This window comes from Peromyscus leucopus, chromosome 11 (genome assembly GCF_004664715.2).
Source record: "Peromyscus leucopus breed LL Stock chromosome 11, UCI_PerLeu_2.1, whole genome shotgun sequence".
NCBI classification, from domain to species: Eukaryota; Metazoa; Chordata; class Mammalia; order Rodentia; family Cricetidae; genus Peromyscus; species Peromyscus leucopus.
This window is the reverse complement of record NC_051072.1, coordinates 66,323,250-66,346,881: the sequence shown is the minus strand read 5'-3', so window position 1 is coordinate 66,346,881 and position 23,632 is coordinate 66,323,250. Positions and strand designations below refer to the sequence as shown.

At 40.4% G+C, this 23,632-nt stretch overlaps 1 protein-coding gene across 1 annotated transcript in view; it reads right to left on the bottom strand.

Annotated features, from left to right (window-relative positions):
- Positions 1-23,632, bottom strand: part of Adgrv1 (adhesion G protein-coupled receptor V1) — a 508,750-nt gene that overhangs the window by 260,429 nt on the left and 224,689 nt on the right. Inside the window, 1 exon segment of the mRNA XM_037209551.1 lies at positions 14,894-14,994. Within this exon segment, the coding sequence (XP_037065446.1) occupies positions 14,894-14,994 (101 nt within the window).

The window sequence follows — 23,632 nt, the reverse complement described above, 5'->3', positions numbered from 1 at the left end:
ATTGATCAATTCTCTAGATAAATTCAAAGTAGCAAAGAAACTCAACACTTCCAGTTTTCATGTACTTCCAAGGAATGGAATTTACTTCAATGTAAATATTTAAATTTTTAAATATTTTCAGGTGGGTAGTAGAAAGTTATGATTGTTATGTATCATTAACCCAGTCATCAAAGAATGCTTTCAGCTACTCCTGGGCTAAAAGACTTTAGAAAGTGACATTAGACACAATAACTCAAGAAATTCACAAATATAAATATGACAGCAACATAACAGGTTTGCTCATGGTGTCTACACATACTATAGTATGTTGGGATATTTATCCTCAGCCCTAATTCTAACATACCTCTACTTCCTTACTTTAATGGCCTATATTAATTACTTTGGCAGACAGACATTTGCTAGTCATTCATCAGAATCACCTATTACACATAGGTAGTGAACATTCATCATGAATGTCTACTCTTAACACACAACTTTCATTGCTACGAAATACAGACAAATTTTAGGAAAATGTCTTCCATATGCTGCCAAGGTTGTTCTCTCTTCTCAAACCTTGGCCATCAATAAGGAATTGTTAAAGATGTCTTAACAATTTTAAGAACAAAATTTCTATGCATAGTCTATGCCATTGAGCTTCAGAAATATTAACATGCACCACTTGATTCAACTGCAGCAGCATCCACCTGACCCAAGACTCTGCTTTCAGGGTCAGCTGCATTTCCTCCAGCTCACACTTCCCCACCTGCCATGGGCCTGGGCCTTTGCCACTGGCTCATGTGGGTCTCTGAACGGGGTGGAGCCCTACAACAGAGTCTGTGAAAACAGCAGTAATGCTCTGGAGGTTTCCACTCAGAATTTAGAATGTGTTTTAACATGAAAAGAAGTTACAAAGTACAATTAAGATCCGCAATCATACATCAGACAGATTAGGAGATAAACGGGCCTTGGCTTGGCAAGTTAGCATCCTTTTATCATTTTTTTTTTTCTGGCAAAACTAATTTTGGGTTAAATCCATTTTACTTAAAAATGTGTAATACAACTTGTTCATTAAATGTAGATCATAGCACTGCTTTAAGAGTAAGAATAATTTCCTTTTTAAAGGTATTGTTTTAAGTTGCCCTTTTAAGGAACTGGGAACAGAGGAAGTATGGGTGTTCTTGAGAAAATGGTGATAGTTGAGTTTAGGCTGTTGAAGAAGATTCTGAAGGACAAGCCTGTAACATGCTTTAACTTCACGGTTTTCTAATTTATTTCACCAGCCAATGTTAAAGTTTATTATGTTCCAGAAAGTGCTTTCTGTTTTTTTGTTTTGTTGTTGTTGTTTTTGTGGGAATTAGAAACACAAAAGCAAAAAAAAAAAAGTCAAGGAACTTTTGATCTAATGGAGTTGATATTGTAGAGGATGAAAAGTAGAGAGGAAGAAGGAACACAGAATTCAACACAGGAACAGGAAAAAGCAGACCTTCACATATAATATGACTAAAGTTAACAGCAATGTGACCTTGTAGCTTAGGGGCAACTCAGAAGTTGGGACTCAGGACCTGCTGGGACCTGAGGCAAGATGGAACTTGATGAAAATGTGATTCCAGAAACGATGCTAACTGTCCCTGATGGGGCTGGAAACCAGAGGTTCTTCTGTTATGTGCAGGAGGAGGTCATGAGGGAGCTCTGAGGGGACAATGATTGCAGCTGATTTTTGTCTTTAAAGAGACCCCTACAGATGCTGAGAAGGAAAAAGTCTACAAAAATGGAATACAGAAGAACTAAGATAAATTAGTCAGGAATTTGCTTACACATACAGGTGAGGACCTGAGTGTGGATCTCCAGAGGCCATCTCAAAGCTCTGAGTTTAATCCTAGTGCTGAGGAGGCAGAGACAGGAAGATTCTTGGAGCTCAATAGGCAAGTAGCCTGGCAGAATTTGTGTTCTTCAGGTTCAGTGAGAGACCCTGTTTCAAAGAATAGGAAGGAGAATGATGAGTCTCCATAGGCTTACACACACACAAGAGGAGGAGAAAGAGAAGGAGAGGAAGGAAAGATGGAAGGAGAGAGACCAGAGTGGAAACACAGGGAACAGTTTGGAGGCTATTCTAAAAGGAGATGAGTTAAATGAATCTAAAACGGTGGATATGGGGAGAAACAGATATGACCAGACTACACTCTGTAAGGACAAAGAAAGTTCATTTAGTTCTCAAATATGGTTAAACTCTTCAAATGTGTTTTTAAAAGAAATTCATACTCCAAAAAGGTTTAACTGCATGCAACAATTGAGAAATCCATCCTCAGATGTTTACTTCTACTCAGCGTTGACTAGAAGGGCATGAGAACAAACAGACTTGGACCGACTACGGCATTTCTTCCTTCTCCAGCCGAAACCCTAAGATCATTTGCATATGTTCTCATCTGCAGATGAAGTTTGGCCCAAATCCCTCCTGGTTGTTGACATGTAACCTACAAATGTTTCAGTTTGGCAACCACATCCACCCTTAGGACCAAAACATGGTGCTTGAAACCAAGAGCCTCTCTCCTGGCAGAACACGGAGTGTGTGTTCCTGGGAGATGACATGCTTGGGCGCAGCCAGAGTGGCAGGCCTATAGGAAAGGCTGCTTCATTTTTACAACTTGTTATTTCGGTTTTTTGCCTCCTGGCATGGTATGTGATATACAAAGGAATAGTCTCTTCCCTCAGGAGCTTAAATTCCCACTAGGTAACAGCCAACTAAACACAGGGCTCTCCCTTGGTGGAACATATAAGTTAGGATAGTTCAGCTTCCTGAGGCTTGTAAAATGGAATTCTAGAGTCCAGTAATGTCACTGGTGAAAAGTAGGATGCCAGGTCCTATCAATTAAAAGGAAGGGCTGGTTACAGGCATAGGGCAGCAAATAACTGATTATTTAAAAAAAAAAAACTTTTTTTTTTTTTTTTTTTTTTTAAGATCATCATTGAGGCTTTTTTCAGATGTTGGATTTTTTAAAGAGGCGTTAGGCTGATGCAGTTGGGTCAGCTTTTTCATAGATCTGTGCTTCATTCGTTTGCTATTTGTCTGTGCTTTATCCAACCCTGGCTTCGACTTATAGGACGCTTGTCAGTCTGGAGGAGGGACTGGACCTGCTGGACTGAGTCTATCAGGTCGATCTCAGTCTCGGGGTGCTTGATTGGAGGTGGGGTGGGGAGTGGGCGGGGAAGGGGGGGGAGGGAGAACAAGGAATCTGTGGTTTATATAGAACTGATAGTATTGTAAAAAAAAAAAAAAAAAAAAAAAAAAAAAAAAAAAAAAAAAAAACTATAATTGTTCTATGGAAATGGACAGAAAAAAAATCTTCACCCAGCATTTTGTCTCACAGAGTACTATAAAGATCACATGGAATTACACACATTAAGTGTTTTTCATAGTTTTCAATAACACTGAATGTTTAAATGCATGTCTCTGGATTTTAAAAATATATGTTTATTTCAACTTTCAAATGTGTATACATACACACAAACCCACTCCACATACCAGTACACACACACACACACACACACACACACACACACACACACACACTTTAATAGAAGGGACTATCATACATATATAACCAATTTTAAAAGTTCAAACAATTCAACACAAGCAATAAGGACACAAACACATGAAAAATACTCTGACTAGAGGAAAACACCTTATTTGAAAAAGGTAACAAAATCACGAGTAATGTCCAATTACACACAGTATAAAAATGAAGGGAGGAAGAGGGGGACAGAGCTACAAACCGATCCCAACTGCTGCATCTGATTAAAGGAAACACCGAGTGTAGAGAAGCCGGCTCTAGCTCCCCAAGAGGACACACAGTGCCTCTGGGTGCCGGGGTACAGGGGAACCCCAAAGGCCGCCGCAGGTGAGTGGCACAGAAATCAGTCCCTGCTGCTCTACCACCATCCTGCCTGCCATTCTGAGGTCTCATTTTATGGCTAACTGGACAAAAGTCACTGTCTGTCTCCCTAATGGCTCTGCCAGACAGGCTTTCTCACTATTGCCAATGATTGTTTTTCAATTTAGAGATGTTACTCATGTGTCCTTCTAATTCCAAACCCCAGACACTTGCATATTTGTTATTTAAAGTCCTTTAAAGCTATCATTAAAAGTTCACAAAACATTTTTTTTTTCTAGTCTTGTTAGAGACATCAAAAGAAGTCTTTTAAAAGTCAAGGATAGTTTATGTTTCTGAGGCTGTAATAGAAGATTCCAAACTGGTATTTTCTGGTAAAGTCTGGATTTGCCTCACGAATTTTCCTAGTAACAAAAGCCATGTTTCAAACACGATAATGTCACTGTAGCCTCATTCGGAGTATTACTCACTCTTTCTGTTGCCTTGCTGTTTCAGCACTTGGGAAAGTTTGAATTTCCCAGTAGTGTGACCATGGTACTATTTTTATAACTTCAGTGTCCACTTGTTTTCAATTTAGTGAGAACAGTCTCTTTGAGTTAAATTTTCAAAGCTTGTTGAGAAAAGGGAACTGGATTTTATTATTGAAACATTCTGAGAAAGACAGACTTGATTAAAAAAGGAAAATGTACACTCAAGATAAATACAAAGATAAATAGTGTGTGTGTGTGTATATTTCTTTCTTGAAAAATAGGACTTTTATCAATATTCAAGTTGATGTCATTTTTCACCTGAAGCGTCATAATTCTCCAAAACATACTACATAGTGTTTTTGTTATAAAAGCTGCACAAAATATTAACAAATACTATTATCAAAAATGTTGGAGTATTGAAAAATGTATTCTTGTTTTTGTCTTTTGTCTTGAGTCAGGGTCTCTTCCTGTCTCTGCCTCATGACTAATAAAGTCACAGAGAGGCACCACAAAACCCATCACAGTCACAGGAAGTTGGACTTGAGAATTGGGGCAACTACTACAGCTTTAATTTTCTCCTAGCTATGATGGCACACAAGTTGACTTGGCACGCAAGTAGGAAGTGATTTGGTATAATATTTTGGTTAAAAAATTAAAGTGATAAAATTGTATGAGTGAAATGCTGGAGTTGTATGAGTGAAATGCTGGAGTGAAGAGAAAGTTACTAGTTTCTATAACTTTTTCACAGAGCTTCTGCAGATCATTTGTCTAGAAATTATCATCGAGGTAGTGTGGAGCTGTCCACTGGTGACTGATGGAGGGGCCAGTTTCCCTCAATGAGCTTCATACATCCTGGAGGAGGAGGCAGAACAGAAGGACCAGTAGCAGCTGCTCCTCTTCTGTCCTCCAGAGCTCTTTCCCACCTCAGTCAGAGTTCTCCCACGTGTGGTGTGACGGCCTGTTAGTCTCTCTGCAGTCTGTCTACTCTTCAATCTCTTCTTCTACTTCCCACCATTTTTTTCACGGTTTTCCAGGAGCTTTGTTCACTTTATTATCTTCTTCTCTGCCTACATTATGCCATATTCTGTCTCCAAATCATCCGTGCACCTTAGCACCCAGGCTGGGTTCCATTTCCACTGCAGGCACTGTCCCAGCAGAGGCCATTCCTCCGTACCCTAGGCAGCCCTGGACACGGTACCACAGAGGAAGCGCTGTCTTCCCACCGCCCACATGCTTGGGTCTTGCCATGAGGCTAATGCTCAGATTGCTACTTTCATGTGTCATGTGGGCATAGATTGCTTGACATCCCTCACCACACAGTCTCAATTTTGTCCATATAGAAAACTGGCTGAATGTGGTGACGTCACAGATGAATGGTGATCTTGACTGGGGATAAGGTCTTGCTCAATTTTCTTGGTTTTAATTTCACTACTAGATTGTTAAATATGCATGTGATGGTCTTTTTGCCAAACAGATGCATATAGCTTGGTTAAGAGACAATTAGCATAATAAACCTAACTGAAACATGTATTCCTATTTGTCATGTCTACTAACCCAGCTCTTATATGAAGGAAAAATGCAGTTAAATATCTCTAAAAAGTTTGTACAAAAAGGTGGTGCCTGACCCAGCTGTTCAAAATGAAGGAAGATCCAGAGAAAGAAACGAGTTCCAGATTTCTACTACTGTTTGCTTACATTCAGCAAGGCCTTACATTATGGCCCAGCCTAATAATAATGGCAATAGGCTGGACTCAACCTTTCAGGAATCCTCCTGCCTCAGCTCTTAGAATGCCAAGATTATGTGTGTGAGCCACCATGCCTAGCTTAGTGGTTTATTTTGTAGCAAAGAACTAGTAAGTTCCTCCAAGTGTGAAATTTTATGAGGAAGGCCCAAGTCAAAACTTCATGTGTCCCGTATTAGTTTGCTTAGAGAATTATCCCTGTTTTCGACTTGGAAAGAAAAAAAGAAAGAAAAGAAACTAAAAGAAAACAGAAAAAAGCCTTAACAGGCAGAGAGCAGAGGCAAGGCCACAAGAGGCTGCAGGAAGGAGTGGACAGGAAACGAAGGAGATTCTGGATAACAGGAACCAAGATGCAGGGAAATGAGGAGGATTAGCTCTAGTGCTGTACAGCAATCGTAGCGTAATGACAGTCTGTGACACTTTGCTACACATCTCAAACCAACAGAGGCGAGTCTGAAGAGTCCAGCACACAGAAATGATGTGCGGAGGAGATTCACACGCATCTCCTAATATTTACACATTATGTACGTGCACTGAATCACACTGTGCCCACAAATGTGAACAAAAGCCGTGTACCCATTAAAAGACAAAAGCTAATGCTAGTGGCTGGAGTGGTGGCTCAGCAGTCACCACACCTGCTGTGCAAGCACGACTGGAGTCCCCATCCCAGAACCCACGTAAATGCTATGTGGTCGTGAAGGTCACCTGCAACTCCAGCCCTGGAAGGAGGATCCAGGAATACCCGGAGGAAGCAAGCTGCCTAACGAGACTAACCCGACAGGAGAGCTCTGAGTTGGACTGAGAGGCCCTCCCTCACTGAATAATGTGAAACAGGGATCAAGAGAGATGGGTGACTTCAGCCTGAGTCCTCCACATGTGCACACACATGTACACAGGAAAACACACAGTACACACAGGCCTGCTATAAATGCATACACAGGAAAAATACACAGTTAACATAAGAGACCTTCCCCTAAAGATGAGGTAATGATAAATGGCTAATACTTTAAGTTTTAAAGACATTTTACTTCTTTTTTATTTTTAAATAAAATTAGAAGTTAATGGGCTTTCTTAAGACAATTTCTGATGCACAGGAGATGTTGCGATCTTGGATTTAATAACGATGATGGCAGAAGCAGTGGGGACCAGCAGAGCACAGGCGGGTCACTCCTGGCTGCTCCAGTCTGTAACAAACAGGACCAGGCAGCCCTCTGACTGCTGGTTCAGTGTCTGAACTTGAACAGCCTGGTTGTGCCACAGTTTAGGAAATGCTTGATCAATGTTTTACTGAATGACAATCTTTGGTACAGTTCAAGTTCCCAGGCTTTAAAGCAAGATCTAGTTTTGATCCTAGTACTGAAACTCTTAAAACTTTTTCTCTTCAGCAGCAAGAGTAAAGACAACAAATTCAGTCAGATTAGTGAGTCATCAAAAGTTCTAGCTAAGGGAAAAACAGCTCTCCTTATAACCCTTCAAGTGATCTAAAATAGATAGACAGATAGGCAGACACGACAGATAACAGACAGACAGATGATGATTATGATGATAAAGATAGATACATACATACATACACACATGCATACACACATACACACATGCATACACACATGCATACACACATGCATACACACATACACACATGCATACACACATGCATACACACATGCATACACACATACACACATGCATACACACATGCATACACACATACACACATGCATACACACATGCATACACAGATAGGATGATTGGTAGACAGGCAGACAGAGTCCCTAGTCAGATATAGAATACAGGGCCCTAATTGCAGAACGTCTTTTTTGTTAGTAACAGTTTCAACACAACAGGTCAAGTTGCTTGGAAAATATCAGTCCCCATCCTAACGGAAGGAAACAATGTTCTGAGATCACATGGCTTTGGCCTCAGCGATGTAGTCAGTGATCCTCAGAGACTCTCAAAAGTGTTAGATAACTCAGTTAAAAAGACACAAGGCTCAGATTAAAGGGAAGTCTTAGCAGTTGTGCCCAGTCTGGATCCTTCCTGGGGAAGACATGGTCCAGTGACGGTCCTAAGTGTCGCCGAGTAAGAAGCAGCTCAACTTTTGCCGAATTCTAAACAACAGTCCTCGGAATTAACAAAATCCTCTTCTGCCTTCATGAGGAGAAGAAAGACAAAGCTAAAATCCATGCACATCAATGACTGACTGACAAAAAAAATCAAACAAGATAACATTGAGGTATTTCATCTTCTAAACTATTCTCACTAGCCAATGTGAATCAGTACAGAGGCTCAGCGGGACTTGGAATCAGATTCACTCACATAAAGGTTCTCTAGATAGATTTGTTATTCCGCTTCAGAAGACGAGGTGAAAAGCCAACAGGCGAAGAGAAACAGAGAAATCAAATGTTTCCCTGTTGGCAGGTTTTATTCATCTGAGTAAACACAGTGTTATCTTTCTGTTCTTTTTTTAGAATTGGGGAGTTGCTTTTCCCAATAGAACCCCTGGACCTGAGAACCCTGAACAGCAAAGGTGCCCTTTGTCCCTGCTGCTCACCAGCCTGCTCAGGGCACACAGGGCAATGTGATTCTAAGATAAATGTTCCAAAGATAGAACTAGATGTTTTTTTCCCAGGAATATCTGCCAACACCATGAAAGTCCGTTGGCTGTGTTTCCCATCACACTGGAAGTTAGCGCTCCCACACCTTCTTGCCATTTAATCATTTTCTTGTAGCTAAATGAGAAAAAACACAACTTGACACTGGAGGAAACTACATTCTTTTTGATAAACTACTAAAAATAAAAACCTTATCCCAAAAGTGCTGTGATACCCCAAGAAACACAATTTCCTATAGCAGTAGTAGGCACATTGCTATCCGCATAAATGTAATGATGAAGAAATAGTCCCATGGCCCTGCATTTTAAAGGCACTGATGGGTGGTAGGAAGGTATTTCCAAGGACAGGTAGATACTAGCGTTGTTCTGCTCCTAACTCACAGATGCATTCGCTCCAATTTTGAATACAGGCGACAAAAAGACCAAGCCAGGAACCACATGTGTGTGTCTGCTAGGCTGCAAACACTCTGCAGCTCAGCCAGAGAAACCTTTGGAAGTATCCTTGAGGAGCCTAAACCCAACTCGGCAACACTGACTGACTTGGTTGTTTTAGGGGGAAAAAAAATCTTCTGCTGCCACCTGCTGGCATATTAGAGTCATTGATCCTCAAAGATATTAGGATAGCACACTGATGAAAACATTATCACTTGACTTTTTTAGTTAAATTTTTTTCAAAAAATATATATTGATCATATTTCCCCATCTCCTCCTCTTCACCTCCTTACCCTTTAAACTTCAATACAGGAACAATCTATTGATTCTTGCGTATCTTCCTCCAATTCTGGATATAATAAATATATAGTAAATTGGTGATATAATATTCTATATGTTTCTAAAAATAGAGAACAACCAAACTTAAGCACACTTTTCTGATAGCCCAATTCACAAATACATTGCTCTGCTCTGTACTACTCCAAAATGAAGTCAAGAGGGATGAGACATGGTTCAGATGGTCATGTTTGCCTAGCATTCACAAGTCCTGGGTTCAGCAACACATAAACCAGCATGGAAATGCAAGTCCTTAATCTTAGCATGCTACAGGTGGAGACAGAAACAGTAGAAGTTCAAGGTCATCCCCAGCTACATAGGAAGTTCAAGGCAGCCTGTGCTACAGGCGATTCTGCTGTCTCTTACACTTACACACACACACACACACACACACACACACACACACACACACACGCAATCAACTAAGTCTTAAAGAGAAAACATCTTGGTAAGCCTGTATACCAAGTATTCACAAATAAAACTCTTATGGGTAGCTGGAGACATTTCACTCCTTTACCAAGAACCATAATCAAAGACCATTGCTTTTTTCCCCTGCTCCAGTTAATTTAAGCTCCAATGATGTCTATTCGGCAAGGATGGAGGGTCCAAAATGAGAAGACCATGACTGGACTGTAATGATCCCAATAATACAATTCTACAACTTGAACTACAAACCCTTCAAAATTTGCAATGTGTAGAAGCCAGTGTTTCTGTAGACATCTCCATTTCTCATTTTGGAGAATCTGAAAATTTTGAAAAGTCCTAGATTTGGAGCTGGAAAGATAGGTCAGCAGTTAAGAGCATTTCTTGCCCTTGCCGAGGATCCAAGTTCTGTTCCTAATGCTCATGCTGGGTGACTCAGCACAGCCTATAAATTAGTTCCCCAGAATGCAATACCTTCTCTCTGCTGTGCATGTGCACATCAACCCCCACATACATGCATATTACTAAGAACAGAATAGTTTTAAATTTGAAAAGAGAGTCTTCTCTCATACAGTACATCCAGACCACATTTCCCCTCCCTCTACCCCTCCCAGCTCTCTCCCCCGCACCTCTCATCTCCCTCAGATCCACTCCCCCTTCCTCTCCCTTTCCCTTCAGAAAGGAGCAGGCCTCCAAGAGACAACCAATAAGACCAAATAAGGTACAATAAGACAAGATGAAAACCCTCATACTGAGGCTGGACAAGGCGACCCAACAGGAGGAAAAGAGTCCCAAGAGCAGGCAAAAGAGTCAGAGACGACCTGCTCCCACTATTAGGAGTCCCACAAAACACTAGGCTAACAACCGTCACACACAGGCAGAGGGCTTGGGGCAGACCCATGCACGCCCCACGCCTGCCGCTTCAGTCTTTAGGAGATAAAAATAAAATAAATCTTTAAAAGGTTCTTGCCTAGCTAAGTGAGAAAAACATTCACTTCAAGTTAGATGGCATATTTAAAAATCCAAGTAGCTGATTAATATGTTGAGAAAATAGTATTTCTGTAAAAACTATACCAATTTTATACTGTGTGACTTCTGACATGAAATAACTAAAACATTGTCTTGGGTGAAAATAAGCCATTAAGCCATATATATTATTTTGGGGGTAATTTTGTGCCACAAGTCATTCTTTACATGATTTTTATCCCATATTTTTTGTCTATTCTAAAAATATTCTGGAAATGTGTGCACTTGACTAATTCTTTTCTTCAAAATCAGTGTGAAGCACAATGTGAATCAGCAGGCAATGTTCTAACATATAGATTCTGCTCATTCTTTCTCATTGCCAGACATGAGCAAATTTGTCTGCCAGCATGCTGAAGAATTGCCTATAATAATATGGTGCTATAATTAAATCTTATGTAAATGCTGCTGCCAAAAAACACCGAAATGGGTGGTGAATACAGCCAGGCAAACTCTAATTACAGTAGGCAGGTTCTTTGCTGTGTCAGATACAAGAAGCCAAGGCGAGATCAGACAGTTATGACTGGGCTCCCGGTGAGGGAGACAGCCTTGTCAATTCAGGGCACCCCCTTTGGAAACAGCTGCCACATTCTATAGTTTACAGGGACTTTAAAAACATAATCTGGAATACAACCCTTGATTTTCCCCTGAAAAATAATGAAATTTAAAGGACATTGTCATCCCTGAAAAAAAAAATGCAACAGAGTGCCCACGTTCCAGAGTTTTCCATTTCAGCCTCTCTAGTACTTCAATAAAGCACATTCTAGCTCGCTAAGTAACAGTGCACAATGAAAAATTGATACAGGTTGAGTCCATGCATATAACCACCCTCCCATCAGGAAACCAGTCATTCTACATGACGCATTGCCTAGGTGGCCACGAACCTGGGACTAGATAGGCCATGGACTTAAGGGAAAATCAGATACAATTGTTCTTCTAAAGCAGTGGTTCTCAACTAATGGGTCATGACCCTTTGGGGTTGAATGACCCTTTCACAGGGGTCACATATTAGATATCCTGCATATCATATATTTATGCTACAATTCATGATAGTAGAAAATTATAGTTGAAAAGTAGTAATGAAAATAATTCTCTATGGTTGGGAGTCATCACAACATGAGGAACTATATTAAGGGTCGCAGATTTAGGAAGGTTGAGAACCACTGTCCTAAAGGAATAAAGTAGCAATAAAATGACTCCTAATGACATTCTGCTATGCAATAGGCCAGTGTCTCACTCAGCCATCATCACAGAAGCTTCCTGCAGCAGAAGGTGAGAACAGAGCTGCACATCTGGACAATGTGCAGAGAGTGAGAAACGCTGGAACACTCAGTCTCTCATGGGCTGTCACTTCCCCCACCTCCCACCCCACTTCCTACACCCCAGCTGAGGGAGCTATGCAGAGGACGAAATGGAAATATTTTAAGTGCGGGGCAGGCGGGTGATACCAAGGAAAGTGTGCCTTCCAGCCACGATGGGACTGATGCACATCTGAACTCCCAGAGACTGTGGTAGCGCGGGCAAAGCCGATGAGTTCCCAGCACTGAGAGGGGGCAGTGGAAACAAGCCCCACCCTAACCCAGAGACCACCTCCAACCCACAACCATTTGCAAAGGAAAGATTAGTTTTCTGCAATGGAGTCTCACTGGGTATGTAAAGCACACGTAAGGGCAGATCCCACGGCCAGAAGTAGAAGGTTAATAGAAAACAAATTTAATGGTATTTTTGTAGACTTCTTGTCTTATATTGATTTGTTTGGGTATTTTTATTGTACTGTTCTGTAGCTTGTATATTATGGTTTCCAATTTTGCATTTTATTTGTGTGTATGTGTTTCTTGTGCTTTTTCTTTTATATTTATTTATTTATTGCCTATTTGTTTTCTAAAGAGAGAGAAAGAAGGCATTGAGTTGCATGGGGTGGGGAGGTGGGGAGGATCTGGAAGAAGTTGAGGAAGGGGATATACTGTGTTAAGAATATGTTGTATGAAAATATTATTTTCAGTTTAAAAAGAGAGTGAGAGAAAGAAGTCAGTCACTGAGTCCACAAGGTGGCTCAGAGGGTGACCGTGTTTTTATGCCTGATGACCTGAGTTAGATTCCCGGATCGCACAAGGTGGAAGAGTGAGCCAGCATGGGGAAACTGCCCTCTGACCTCCACAGTCATGCATGGCACGGGTGCACCCTGTGGTAGAATATTATTTGAGGTGTGTGACTCTTGTTCATGTTGCATTTGTTTAACTCTGTGAAGCTGTGCTACTGTGCCTGTCTAAAACACCTGATGGTCTAATAAAGAACTGATTGGCCAATAGTGAGGCAGGAGAAAGGATAGGTGGGGCTGGCAGGCAGAGAGGATAAAAGAGAAGGAGAAATCTGGGAGGAGGGAAAAGAAAAGAGATGGAGAAGTGAAAGGAAGTAGCCAGAGAAGGAGGAGGACCCAGGGACCAGCCACCCAGCCACACAGCCACCCAGCTACACAGCCACCCAGCCACCCACCTACACAAATACCCAGCTACACAGCCACACAGCTATTCAGCCACCCAGCTACATAGCCACCCAGCCACACAGCCACACAGCCACACAGCCACACAGCCACACAGCAAGCCATGGAGTAAGAGTAAGATTTATAGAAGTAAGAGAATGGGAGAAGCCCAGAGGCAAAAGGTAGATGGGCTAATTTAAGTTAAGGAAAGCTGGCTAGAAACTAAGCCAAGCTAAGGCCAGGTATTCATAATTTAGAATAAGCCTCTGTGTGTGATTTATTTGGGAGCTGAGTGGTGTGCCCCCCCAAAAAAGAACAAAAACAACAACACACCTGTGCATATACATGCACACACACACACACACACTACCTACATAAATAATATATAAATAAATAAAACTTCAAGTTTTTTCCCCAAGAAAGCAGTCATTCCCAGTGATCTATAAGAATCTCAGAAACAATTTGTGTTTTACAGAAAAATATTCTAAAATTTCATTCATAAGAAAGTTATTAAGAGTCAGGGTTAAATTATTCCAGCCTTAGGGTAGACATGATTGTACATTTGTTCCTTCTGTCTCATTCACTTCTGTGCCCTTTGCTTCCTTTATCCATAGGCCATGTGAATGGACTCATGCTCTCTACGAAGATGTCTATGACCTTTGCAAAACAATAAATCATGCTCTTATCTGTGGCATTCACAGAGTTGCTTACAAATAATCCATGTTCTTATGTAACACTGAATTACAGACATTTATGTAGAATCTGGCAGCCTCCACAATGGCAAACTACTCTTCTAGACAGTTAACACCTTACGGACAGGAAAGGTATTTAATTTCACCTTCTGTATTTTAATTGACGCTTTCAAATGTATATGTTTTAAGTTGAATGCCAATGACTATTTTCTTATTTCTTATTTTTTTTATTTTTTCTTATTTCACCTACTATAGAAAAATGAACTATTTTTTGTATGACAATGTTCTTCCAAACTGCATTTGACTGTGTTAAATGAAAAAAAAAAATAAGGATTATGGCAACATTTTACTGTGTATAAACCATGTGGGTGGAGGAAGGTTCATGAAGCCTCAACATTACACAAAAAACTACAGGCAACTAAGGAATGCTGGGAACACAAGAAATAGCCTTTACCCGAGAAGATAGTGCTGATTGGCTATCCAATACCACATGGTCAGGACTGGAAAACATAAAATGAAAAGAAGAGGCCATGGACTTGACAGAGAGCAAAAAGGAGTATGTGGGGGGAGTTTGGATAGAGGAAAGGGAATGGGGAAATGATATAACTATATTACAATTTCAAAATAATAAAACAATTTTCTAAATACACTGGGCCTGATATTATCGTTTTTGTCTGCTTCCCTTCTTTTCCATACTGCTCCGATAGGAAAGCAAACAGTTAAGTTGAGAGGACCTATTCGTGGACGCTCAGCTCAAGGATCATAGAAAAAGAGACACGGACATCTCGTGATGAGTCAGAACTGCCGTCTGTCTCCTACCTGTGTTCCTAAGGTGGCCGCCATCATGTGAGTCAGAAGTTTAGCTGCAAACATCGAGTGCCTGTCACAGAACATGTGGGAAACCACAGCCAAGCAGAGACCTGTGGAAACAAGAGATCCCACATCAGGTTTCGTAACCCGCGAAGAGATTATGTGTACAGAACGAAAAATCTCTGGGACAGTTAAGCACAAAAGCCCAGCCTATATACAGCATAACATAATACCTCTGGGGAAGATTATGCTGAAATTTCAACATACATATCCCTTTTTGTATGATCTATACCATCTTCACAAAGTTAAAGTTACCCAAAGGATAACTTTAATTTTCCAATCATTTTCAAGTTATCTGCTATGTAACAAGGAAGGCATAAACAAATAACATTAATAGTTTTAATAAGACTTATTTTCTAAGTTGCTATTAGTCAACTTTACTGTTTAAAATGCTTTTCCTTCCTAGTTTTAAATCTGGTTTATTTATTTATTTTAGAATGAATGGCTTGAGTAAGCAACAATATTTATAAATGTGACTAGAACTTTTGGGACATAAAACTGTGAATGATCCTCCAAAACTGATGCTCAAATTACCCATTTTCAGCTAACGGCAGTGGTAATGATGAACTTTTAGCCAACCCTCTGCTGCTGCGTTGTCAAAACCAGAAAATTTTTTTCGTTCTTCCACAAAGAAATTACGTATGAAACTTTCCATTCTAAGTGGCATTATTATCTTTAAACCTGCGTGTCTATTTTGAGATAAATTGTCATTGTATAACCCAGGCTGGCCTTGAAATTGCAATTCCTCTGCCTCGGGGTCCTGAGTGCTGGAATTATGCCATGAACCACTATACCAGAACTTGAAGGCAGGATACTTTAAGAATATTTTATGCCTTAAATTTTTCAGGTAGAAATCTAATAAACAGTGACCATTTATTTGTTCACTTGAGCTCTTTACCACACATGTCTTTGTGGACTGGATTGTTTTGTGTAAGAACCACTGAAGCATTATAAATGTTGGCATGCACAGACCACTTAGCCATGTGTTTTCCATATATTACCTCATCTAATGCCAATGCCCTCTTGACAAACATGAGACATTGCACTTGATTTAACATTTCGTTCTCCATTGTACTCTCTGAAGCTGTGCAGTAAGCTTTCAGAGTAAACTGCATGTCGGCATAAGAGGATTAACCAGCTACAAAATGCCTACATGGGGTCTCCTCACTGGTTTTCTGTTCAGAAATGCCTCTCAGAATTCTTTTTAGGAAAATAGTTCAATTATGTTTTATATTTCAATAGAGTAGAAGGAGCTCCCTGTAATGGGGGATGGGCTTTTTGTTTCGAACCTACCCCCACCCCCGTAGGGAAGTCTGGAGCAATCCACTCTTAGCACAAGGACCATGCACTCGCACGTCAGGTGTACCGGTGTGTGTGCTGCCTCCAAACTCACCTACACGGGTGATGGTGTTTCCTACAGATGTGGCTGTCACGCCTGGTTCTGCACCTTTACTTTCTCCTCTACTGCACTGGTGCTTACAACCCATTAATTTGTCCTTTGAGTCTCTAGGACATTCGTAAGTTGCTTAAACTCATGCTTAGAGGTGTGTGCTTATGTGTGCGTATAATACACTGACCTAAAAGCAAGCCCTAACCACAATTTCCTTCTCAGTATAAACTAGATGATCACAAATATGGATTTCCTGAAAGTTTCCTGGGATGGCTGGTAACAGTGCAAGGCAAAGGCTGAGGACTGGCCAAAGGAGGAACACACACATTTCCTACTCACTGTAGTTCAAAAGAATTTATCCAGTGATTTCCCCCCTAATTTGGTAATCCATTCAACATCATATTCCTGTTCCACCACAGGAACTCAGCACGATTACATGAGACCAGCTTAGAAACATGTGATTGTGTATGAAAAGCTTCATTAAAATGCTACCATGGCCCCTGGTTGATGTCCTGGGATCAAATGCAGAGGCAGGAAGTGGTCAGGATTGTCCTAGTGTTTCAGCATAATGCGTCATCGTTATCAGGCCACCCTGGATAGTTTTATGTCACCTTGGCATAAGTCAGCGTCATCTGGATAGAGGGAACCTCAAGTGAGAAAATGTCTGCATCAGCTTGGACTGGAAGCAAGTTTGTAGGGGCATTTTCTTGACTAAGATTGATGAGGAGTACCACACCTGAGCAGGTGATCTCAGGTCATATGGGAGCGCCGAATCCTAACCACTAGACCACCAGGGATGCTAATCTCAGGTCATATGGAAAGGCAAGCCAGTGAACGGCATTCTTCCATGACCTCTGCTTCAGATCCTGCCTCCAGGTTCTGCCTTGAGCTCCTGCCCTGACTTCCTTCATGACGGACTCTTGAGCTGCTAGTGAAATCAGTACTTTCCTCCCTAAATTGCTTTAGATCCATGTTTTACCACAGCAGACAGAAGCCAACTAGAGCCCTGGTTCATTCATTGAAAGGAGAATTCTAATGAGAATTTTAACAAGTTGTGCTTTAAACTAGGCAAAGCCATCTGGCTTTGGACAGGATATAGAATACTTAAGATTTAAAGAAATAAATATTTTAGTTATGAAGTTTCTAAACCACTACATACAAATTTAAGTATCCAAAGTACTATACACTAATATCCAAATTTAGGAAAATAACCTTTCCTTAGTGTAGAAAATGAGTGCCTATGTTCAGTATATATACTTAACGTTTACAAGGAAATATTTTTAATTGCAGTTCTGTAGCTCAAATTCCTTACTATAAATACTCAAATCTCAAAACATAGAATGTATAATGATAGAATTTCTAAAATAAAGTATAACAAACTATAACAACCCCATATATTACCTAAATATGCACTCTACAGTCTTTAAAGTTTTATTTCTTGGCAATTCTCTAGAGAAACAATCTGCTGTCTGGATAATATCCTTTTTTTTTTTTTCCTAGCCCTATACAGATTACAGATTGAACTGGAGAAGAAAGAATCTTCATTTAACCCACTGACAAAAATGACTCTTTACACATTCAAAAGAGAGAAGGAAGATGCTCTTCACAGAATAACAACATTGGTGACATGTGGTAGTGAGGCTACAGCTCTGAAGCAGACCACAGAGTGTATGGATATATACAATATTGGAGTATTTATGTGAATACAAATATGGGCAATGTTTGCATGTGAATAGGCAGAGCCAGGAGACATTGTTGTTCTGCAGCATATTTTACAGGTGGAAAATGCTCCCATGTAACTGTAACTTAGCCCCACACAAGACAAATGAGAGTAAATTTTCTACAAATTTTTCTTTATTTATGAATTTTGTGTTTTAAGGTATCCGTCTATCACTCTATTTATACCTGCTTCCTCCAGATAAATTCACATGAAATCAGCTCACTGTTACTTCATGACTAAGTCGAGTATGAGCTCTTTGTTTCTTCTTGCCTTTCTACCTCATGTTACCTGTGGTTGCAGGGTTTCTGCTGTTTGATTACAGACCACAGCTGAACTGATGCGTCTTTAAGTTTTCCCTTCGTGCAATGTGCTCAGCTTACTGCTACTAACACAGTAGAGGGTGGGAAGAAAAAGCAGCCAACGCTGAAAAGATTTCCAGTAGGAACAAATGGCAGCATGAATCACCTCAGAGCACAGAACTCCATGTGTCAGGGAACGGGTGATGTTGCCAGAGAGTCAAGAGCCTTGATAATTAAGGAGTTGATCCTGAATACAACAGCTACTAGCCATTGGAAGTTGTAAATGTAAATTGTCACAAGCTAAATGGAACTTATATTTCAGTCAATTCCAAGGATGCATGGCCAGATATGGCCAGATACTGAGATAAATGAAATACTCACATATTAGACAGTATAAAATATTGTCACCATCACAGAAAGCCATACTGCAGAGAACTGTTAATTCTTCCTGAGTGATGAAAGAATATACTGTATTTCAGAAGAATTTGTATCCAAGCGACTAAGATAATATGGTTTGAAAGTCCAAAGTTGGCACATTGCACAAAACCACATCTGGTCTGAAATACACTGTGTGTTACTTATTTCTTTAACAAGAAATAGGACCTGCCTACAAGATGTGCTGGGGAAAAGGTGGTGTAGAAATTGTGGGAGTGGCCAACCAATGACTGATCCAGCCTGAGACCCATGCCATAAGAGAGAGCCCACCCCTGACACTGCCTGGAGCACCAGGACCCAGAGGCTTGATAGCTCAGGGACCTAGGATAGAACCAAACCCAACCAAAAAAAAAGAGTTCATGTAATGATGCCTAATGATACTCTGCTATACTCATAGATTGGTACCTAGCCCAGTTGTCATCAGAGAGGCTTCACCCAGCAACTGATGGAAACAGATGCAGAGACCCACAGCCAAACATTAGTCAGAGCTGGAAGAATCCTGTGGAAGAAGGGGAGGAAGGATTGTAGGAGCCAGAGGGGGCAACAACACAACAAAAAAACACAGAGTCAACTAACCTGGGCTCCTAGAGAAACGCAGAAACTAAACTGACAATCAGGGAGCCCACACGGGTCTGACCTAAGTCGTCTGCATATATGTTATGATTGTGTAGCAGGATCTTCTTGTAGGACTCCTAACAGTGGGAGGAGGGGTTGGCTATGACTCCTTTGCTGGCTTTTGGGAGCCTATTCCTTGTAGTTGGAAGTTTTTCTGTGTCCTGCCTGGCCCGCAGTTGGGACAAATTTCTCCCACTCTTGACCAGCAAGTAAGCACACAGAGGCTTATATTAATTAAAACTGCTCAGCCATTAGCTCAGGCTTATTACTGACTAGTTCTTACACTTAAATTAACCCATAATTCTTATTATGGTTAGCCACGTGACTTGGTACCTTTTCTCAGTTCTGCCTTGTCATCTTGCTTTCTCTGTGTCTGGCTGGCAACTCCTCACTCTGTCCTTCTTCTTCTCAGAATTCTCCTTATCTGCTTGCCTGCCTATACTTCCTGCCTGGTTACTGGCCAATCAGTGTTTTATTTATCAACCAATCAGAGCAACACACATTCACAGCGTACAGAATGACATTCCACAGCAATTCCTCATAGTGGGTTGCCTCATCCAGCCTTAACACAAGGGGAGGTGCCTAGTCTTACTGCAACTTGATGTGCCATCTTTGGTTGACATCCATGGGAGGCCCTGTCCCTTCTGAATCGAAATGAAGGAGGAGTGGACTGGGGGACTCAGAGAGGAAGTCGGGGGGAAGGACTTGGAGGAGAGGAGAGAGGGGAAACTGTTGTTGGGATGTAAAAAAATATCATTTAAAAAAAGAAACAGGATTTAACGTACTGTAGATGTGGTGCTGTGTCCAGTAACACCCAACATGATGGACACTGGCTGCACTCACAGTGATTGTGTCCAGCTTTGCCTGTCTCATATGCCAGACAATGACTGGCTTAGGAAAGTTTACCAAACATGGTTTGGGTCAGAGAGGTTACGGGGCAGCATTCCGGGTGTCTTTTACAAGAGTTTCCATTGCTTTAGCGTAGCATCTGCCTTGGCTTACCTGGACACTGCCAGTTTGATGCTCAAGGCTCTACAGGCAGCCGAGACCACACCAGGACAAGACAAAAGGGCACCCACGGTATGAGAAAAGCAGAGCAGAAAAAAGAAGGGGTCAGGCTGCAGGGGAATTGTTACTGTGCCCAATTGTTCATCCTAGGCACTAAGTCCGTGGAAGATACTCACAGTGCCCTTCTGTTATGTGCAGCCCAATTCTTGCCAAACAAAATTCCTTTGCAGATATTGCTAGATAAACTCAACATCTTTATGTTATGTTATGTATTTTAGGACTAAGTGACTTCTTGTTATCTACTTTTATCCCTTCAAATTCTTCTTTTTAAAGTTCTAAGCATTTAAAATGTTTTTTCCTCAGGGATAACACATCATTTGATAGAATGAAATTATTTTGATAATACACTCTTCCACAATCATAATAGGTCCCCCAGGACAATGGTTTCTGAAAACCCGAGTTTGATGTTTCTAAAGGAAGCTGACCAAAAGTTTAAAATATAACTTTAAAAAATAATGTTGAGTTGAATGCAATTGTGCTCAGATTTACTTCCTTAATTATTGAGGCTCTGTCTCTCTGGCCACCCCACTCCTGTCCTTTTACACAGACTTGTGTGTGCTTGGAGGTGCTTCATAATGACTTTGTTACTACTAGAAATCTTTTCAGGCTTGGCCAGTTATTATTACTTTGAAAAATCTATCAGCATTTCAGCTTGCAGGGGAGTCAAAAAAAAAAAAAAAGGCACAACTTAAAATGTTTGCCATTGAACAAAAGAATGATCATCCTCAAATAATTTTTATTAATTTTTTTAACCTGTAAGGCCTGTAATTAGTCACTTACAAATTATTATTTATTATGAAATTGACATTGTATTGGCATTTACACACAGTATTCTCTTTTTAAGTAGGTAAGATAACTAGCTAATTAGTAAAGAACACTTTAGTTTGGGTAATACGTTAAAGGATTTCTTCATGATAAGAAGAAGGAAGTGACTCCAATGTGAGAACAGGCCCACCTCTAACACTGTCAAATCACTTCCGCCACAGGAAACTGAACTACAGATGCAACGAAATGACTGATTTCATTCACTTAAGGTAACACGGAAAGGAACTACATGATGAAGGTAACAGGTTATCTTTACGGTTAGAAGACTATGAAACTGTGTTAAGAGTCAAAGTTGGGGAAACTCCAACCCAACAGTCGTCTTCGATGGGATGGTATCCTAGAGAAAAGCCCCGAAGATGTGTAGTCATCTTCCGGGAAATAGTGTGCACACGCCTCAAGCCTTGCTGATCTTATTAGTAATTAGATTAGATTATGGCATGTGATGAAGCCATCTTAATTTACACTTCTCCCGAGTCATTCCTGTCATGGGCTGGGAATGCACACGGCCCTCTTTTACTACCTTTCTCTTTTTTATCCTTTACACTTTAAGGAGTGGCCTCAGTTTCGTTTTCTGGCATTCGGCAAGCATAGGATCTTCCAGGTCACCCTCTCTCCTTTCACCTCTCTGAACTGAGGTTCCCAGCCTTTATCCTCTTTTGTCCACTTCTCGAACTGTCATCCAGAACAGGAAGCAGAACTAACGAAGAGGCCAGCTCCTATGATTATGTACATCATTACACTCGTGAAAAGGACTAGTTAACTGTTAGCAAGTCAGAGCTATCCCATTTGGTCTGACCCAAAGTACACACTATATATATATAAGAAACAAAAAGTCATCTTTTCTGTTTCCCAAAGGCCCATCAGAGGAATGGGCATTGGTTCTCTCATGAAATAAAAACTGAGGCAAAAACACAGGAGTTTAGAGTCCTTACTTAAAAATATCTTGAATAAAACAGGAAATAAATTATAATTTCAAGTCTTGACACTGGTCCCAAGTCAAAGGCACAAATGTAGATGTAGCAGCTACATGTGGAGGATGACATTTAAGTTCTCAAACACCCATGAAGGTCAGCATAACGTTTTCTGCATCAAGTTATAGAAAATATAGAATGACCAATAACTCTCCTAGGATGTACCTTATGATTCTACTGCCTCTACATGGAATCAGAGACACCATGCTATAAGTTTTAAAACTCTCTAGTTTGATGTTCAATGTCTTTGTAAAGCAGAGGATTCCTCTGGGTCACAGCAGCATTTGAGTTTGTTTGTAAAATAATATCCAAATTTTATTTCAATATGGTAATGTTTTATTCCATTATTCTATGAAATTTCATTTCTCATGAAATATGCCACCATAGAAAAAAAACAAGTCTCCTTCTGATTTTGAAATTATATTCACCTAGAAGAATTCATTGGATAAGAAATGCCATCCATCTTTTATGAAAGATATTATTAAGAATAGGAGATTCTTAACTTTTGCTATGAAACCCAAGACTCATAATTCAGATACATTATGGAAAAATTATAAGTATGCAAAATTGAATTATATTGGAAATATTTAACTCTCAGAACCAAGAATAATAATTAGTTACTGGATTCTATGTCCTGAAAGATTTCCTAGTGGATGAAGAGTGCTAGGCAGATTGTTGGTACAACGTATTTAGAGAGACAATGCCTCCCAATAACAGACAAGTCATCACTAAAGCAGACTAACCGGCCTGAGATGCAGATATGATTTGTAGTCATACATTGGGGGTAGGAACTGTGAAGTATCCTGACACATACTACCAGAATATTACTCTAGTTCCCAATAGCTGATGATAGAATCAGGACTTGAACTAAGACAGTCTGTTTGCAAGGTTATATTTATAGTTATTATCTCATACAGAGTTATCTACATAGCACATCATTCCTAGAAACAATGGAGGGCTTCCCAGGGTGAAATACGGTAAAGGAGCAGTGGAGTTAAACAATGGAGGGCTTCCCAGGGTGAAATACAGTAAAGCAGCAGTGGAGTTAAGGCGTGCAGTGGTGTAAGGGTTCCTCATACTTTTCACCACAAGGTACAGCACAGGAGAGTAAGTTTATAGTTATGGTGTATGTAAACAGACAGACATTGATAAAAGCCAAGTTCCTATTGCTGCAATAAAAAGGGGGCTAAATATGTTGAGTAGAAAATAATTTTAGCATAGGGTTTGATATGTTTAAAGTGCCAAAGTTGTAGACGACTGATCAACTGATGGGATAGAATATTTATTTTAATGAAAACACAAAATCTTTATCTGTATTGATTTATATGATCCCAATATTCTAACTGTAGAGCCTATTGGTCTAAA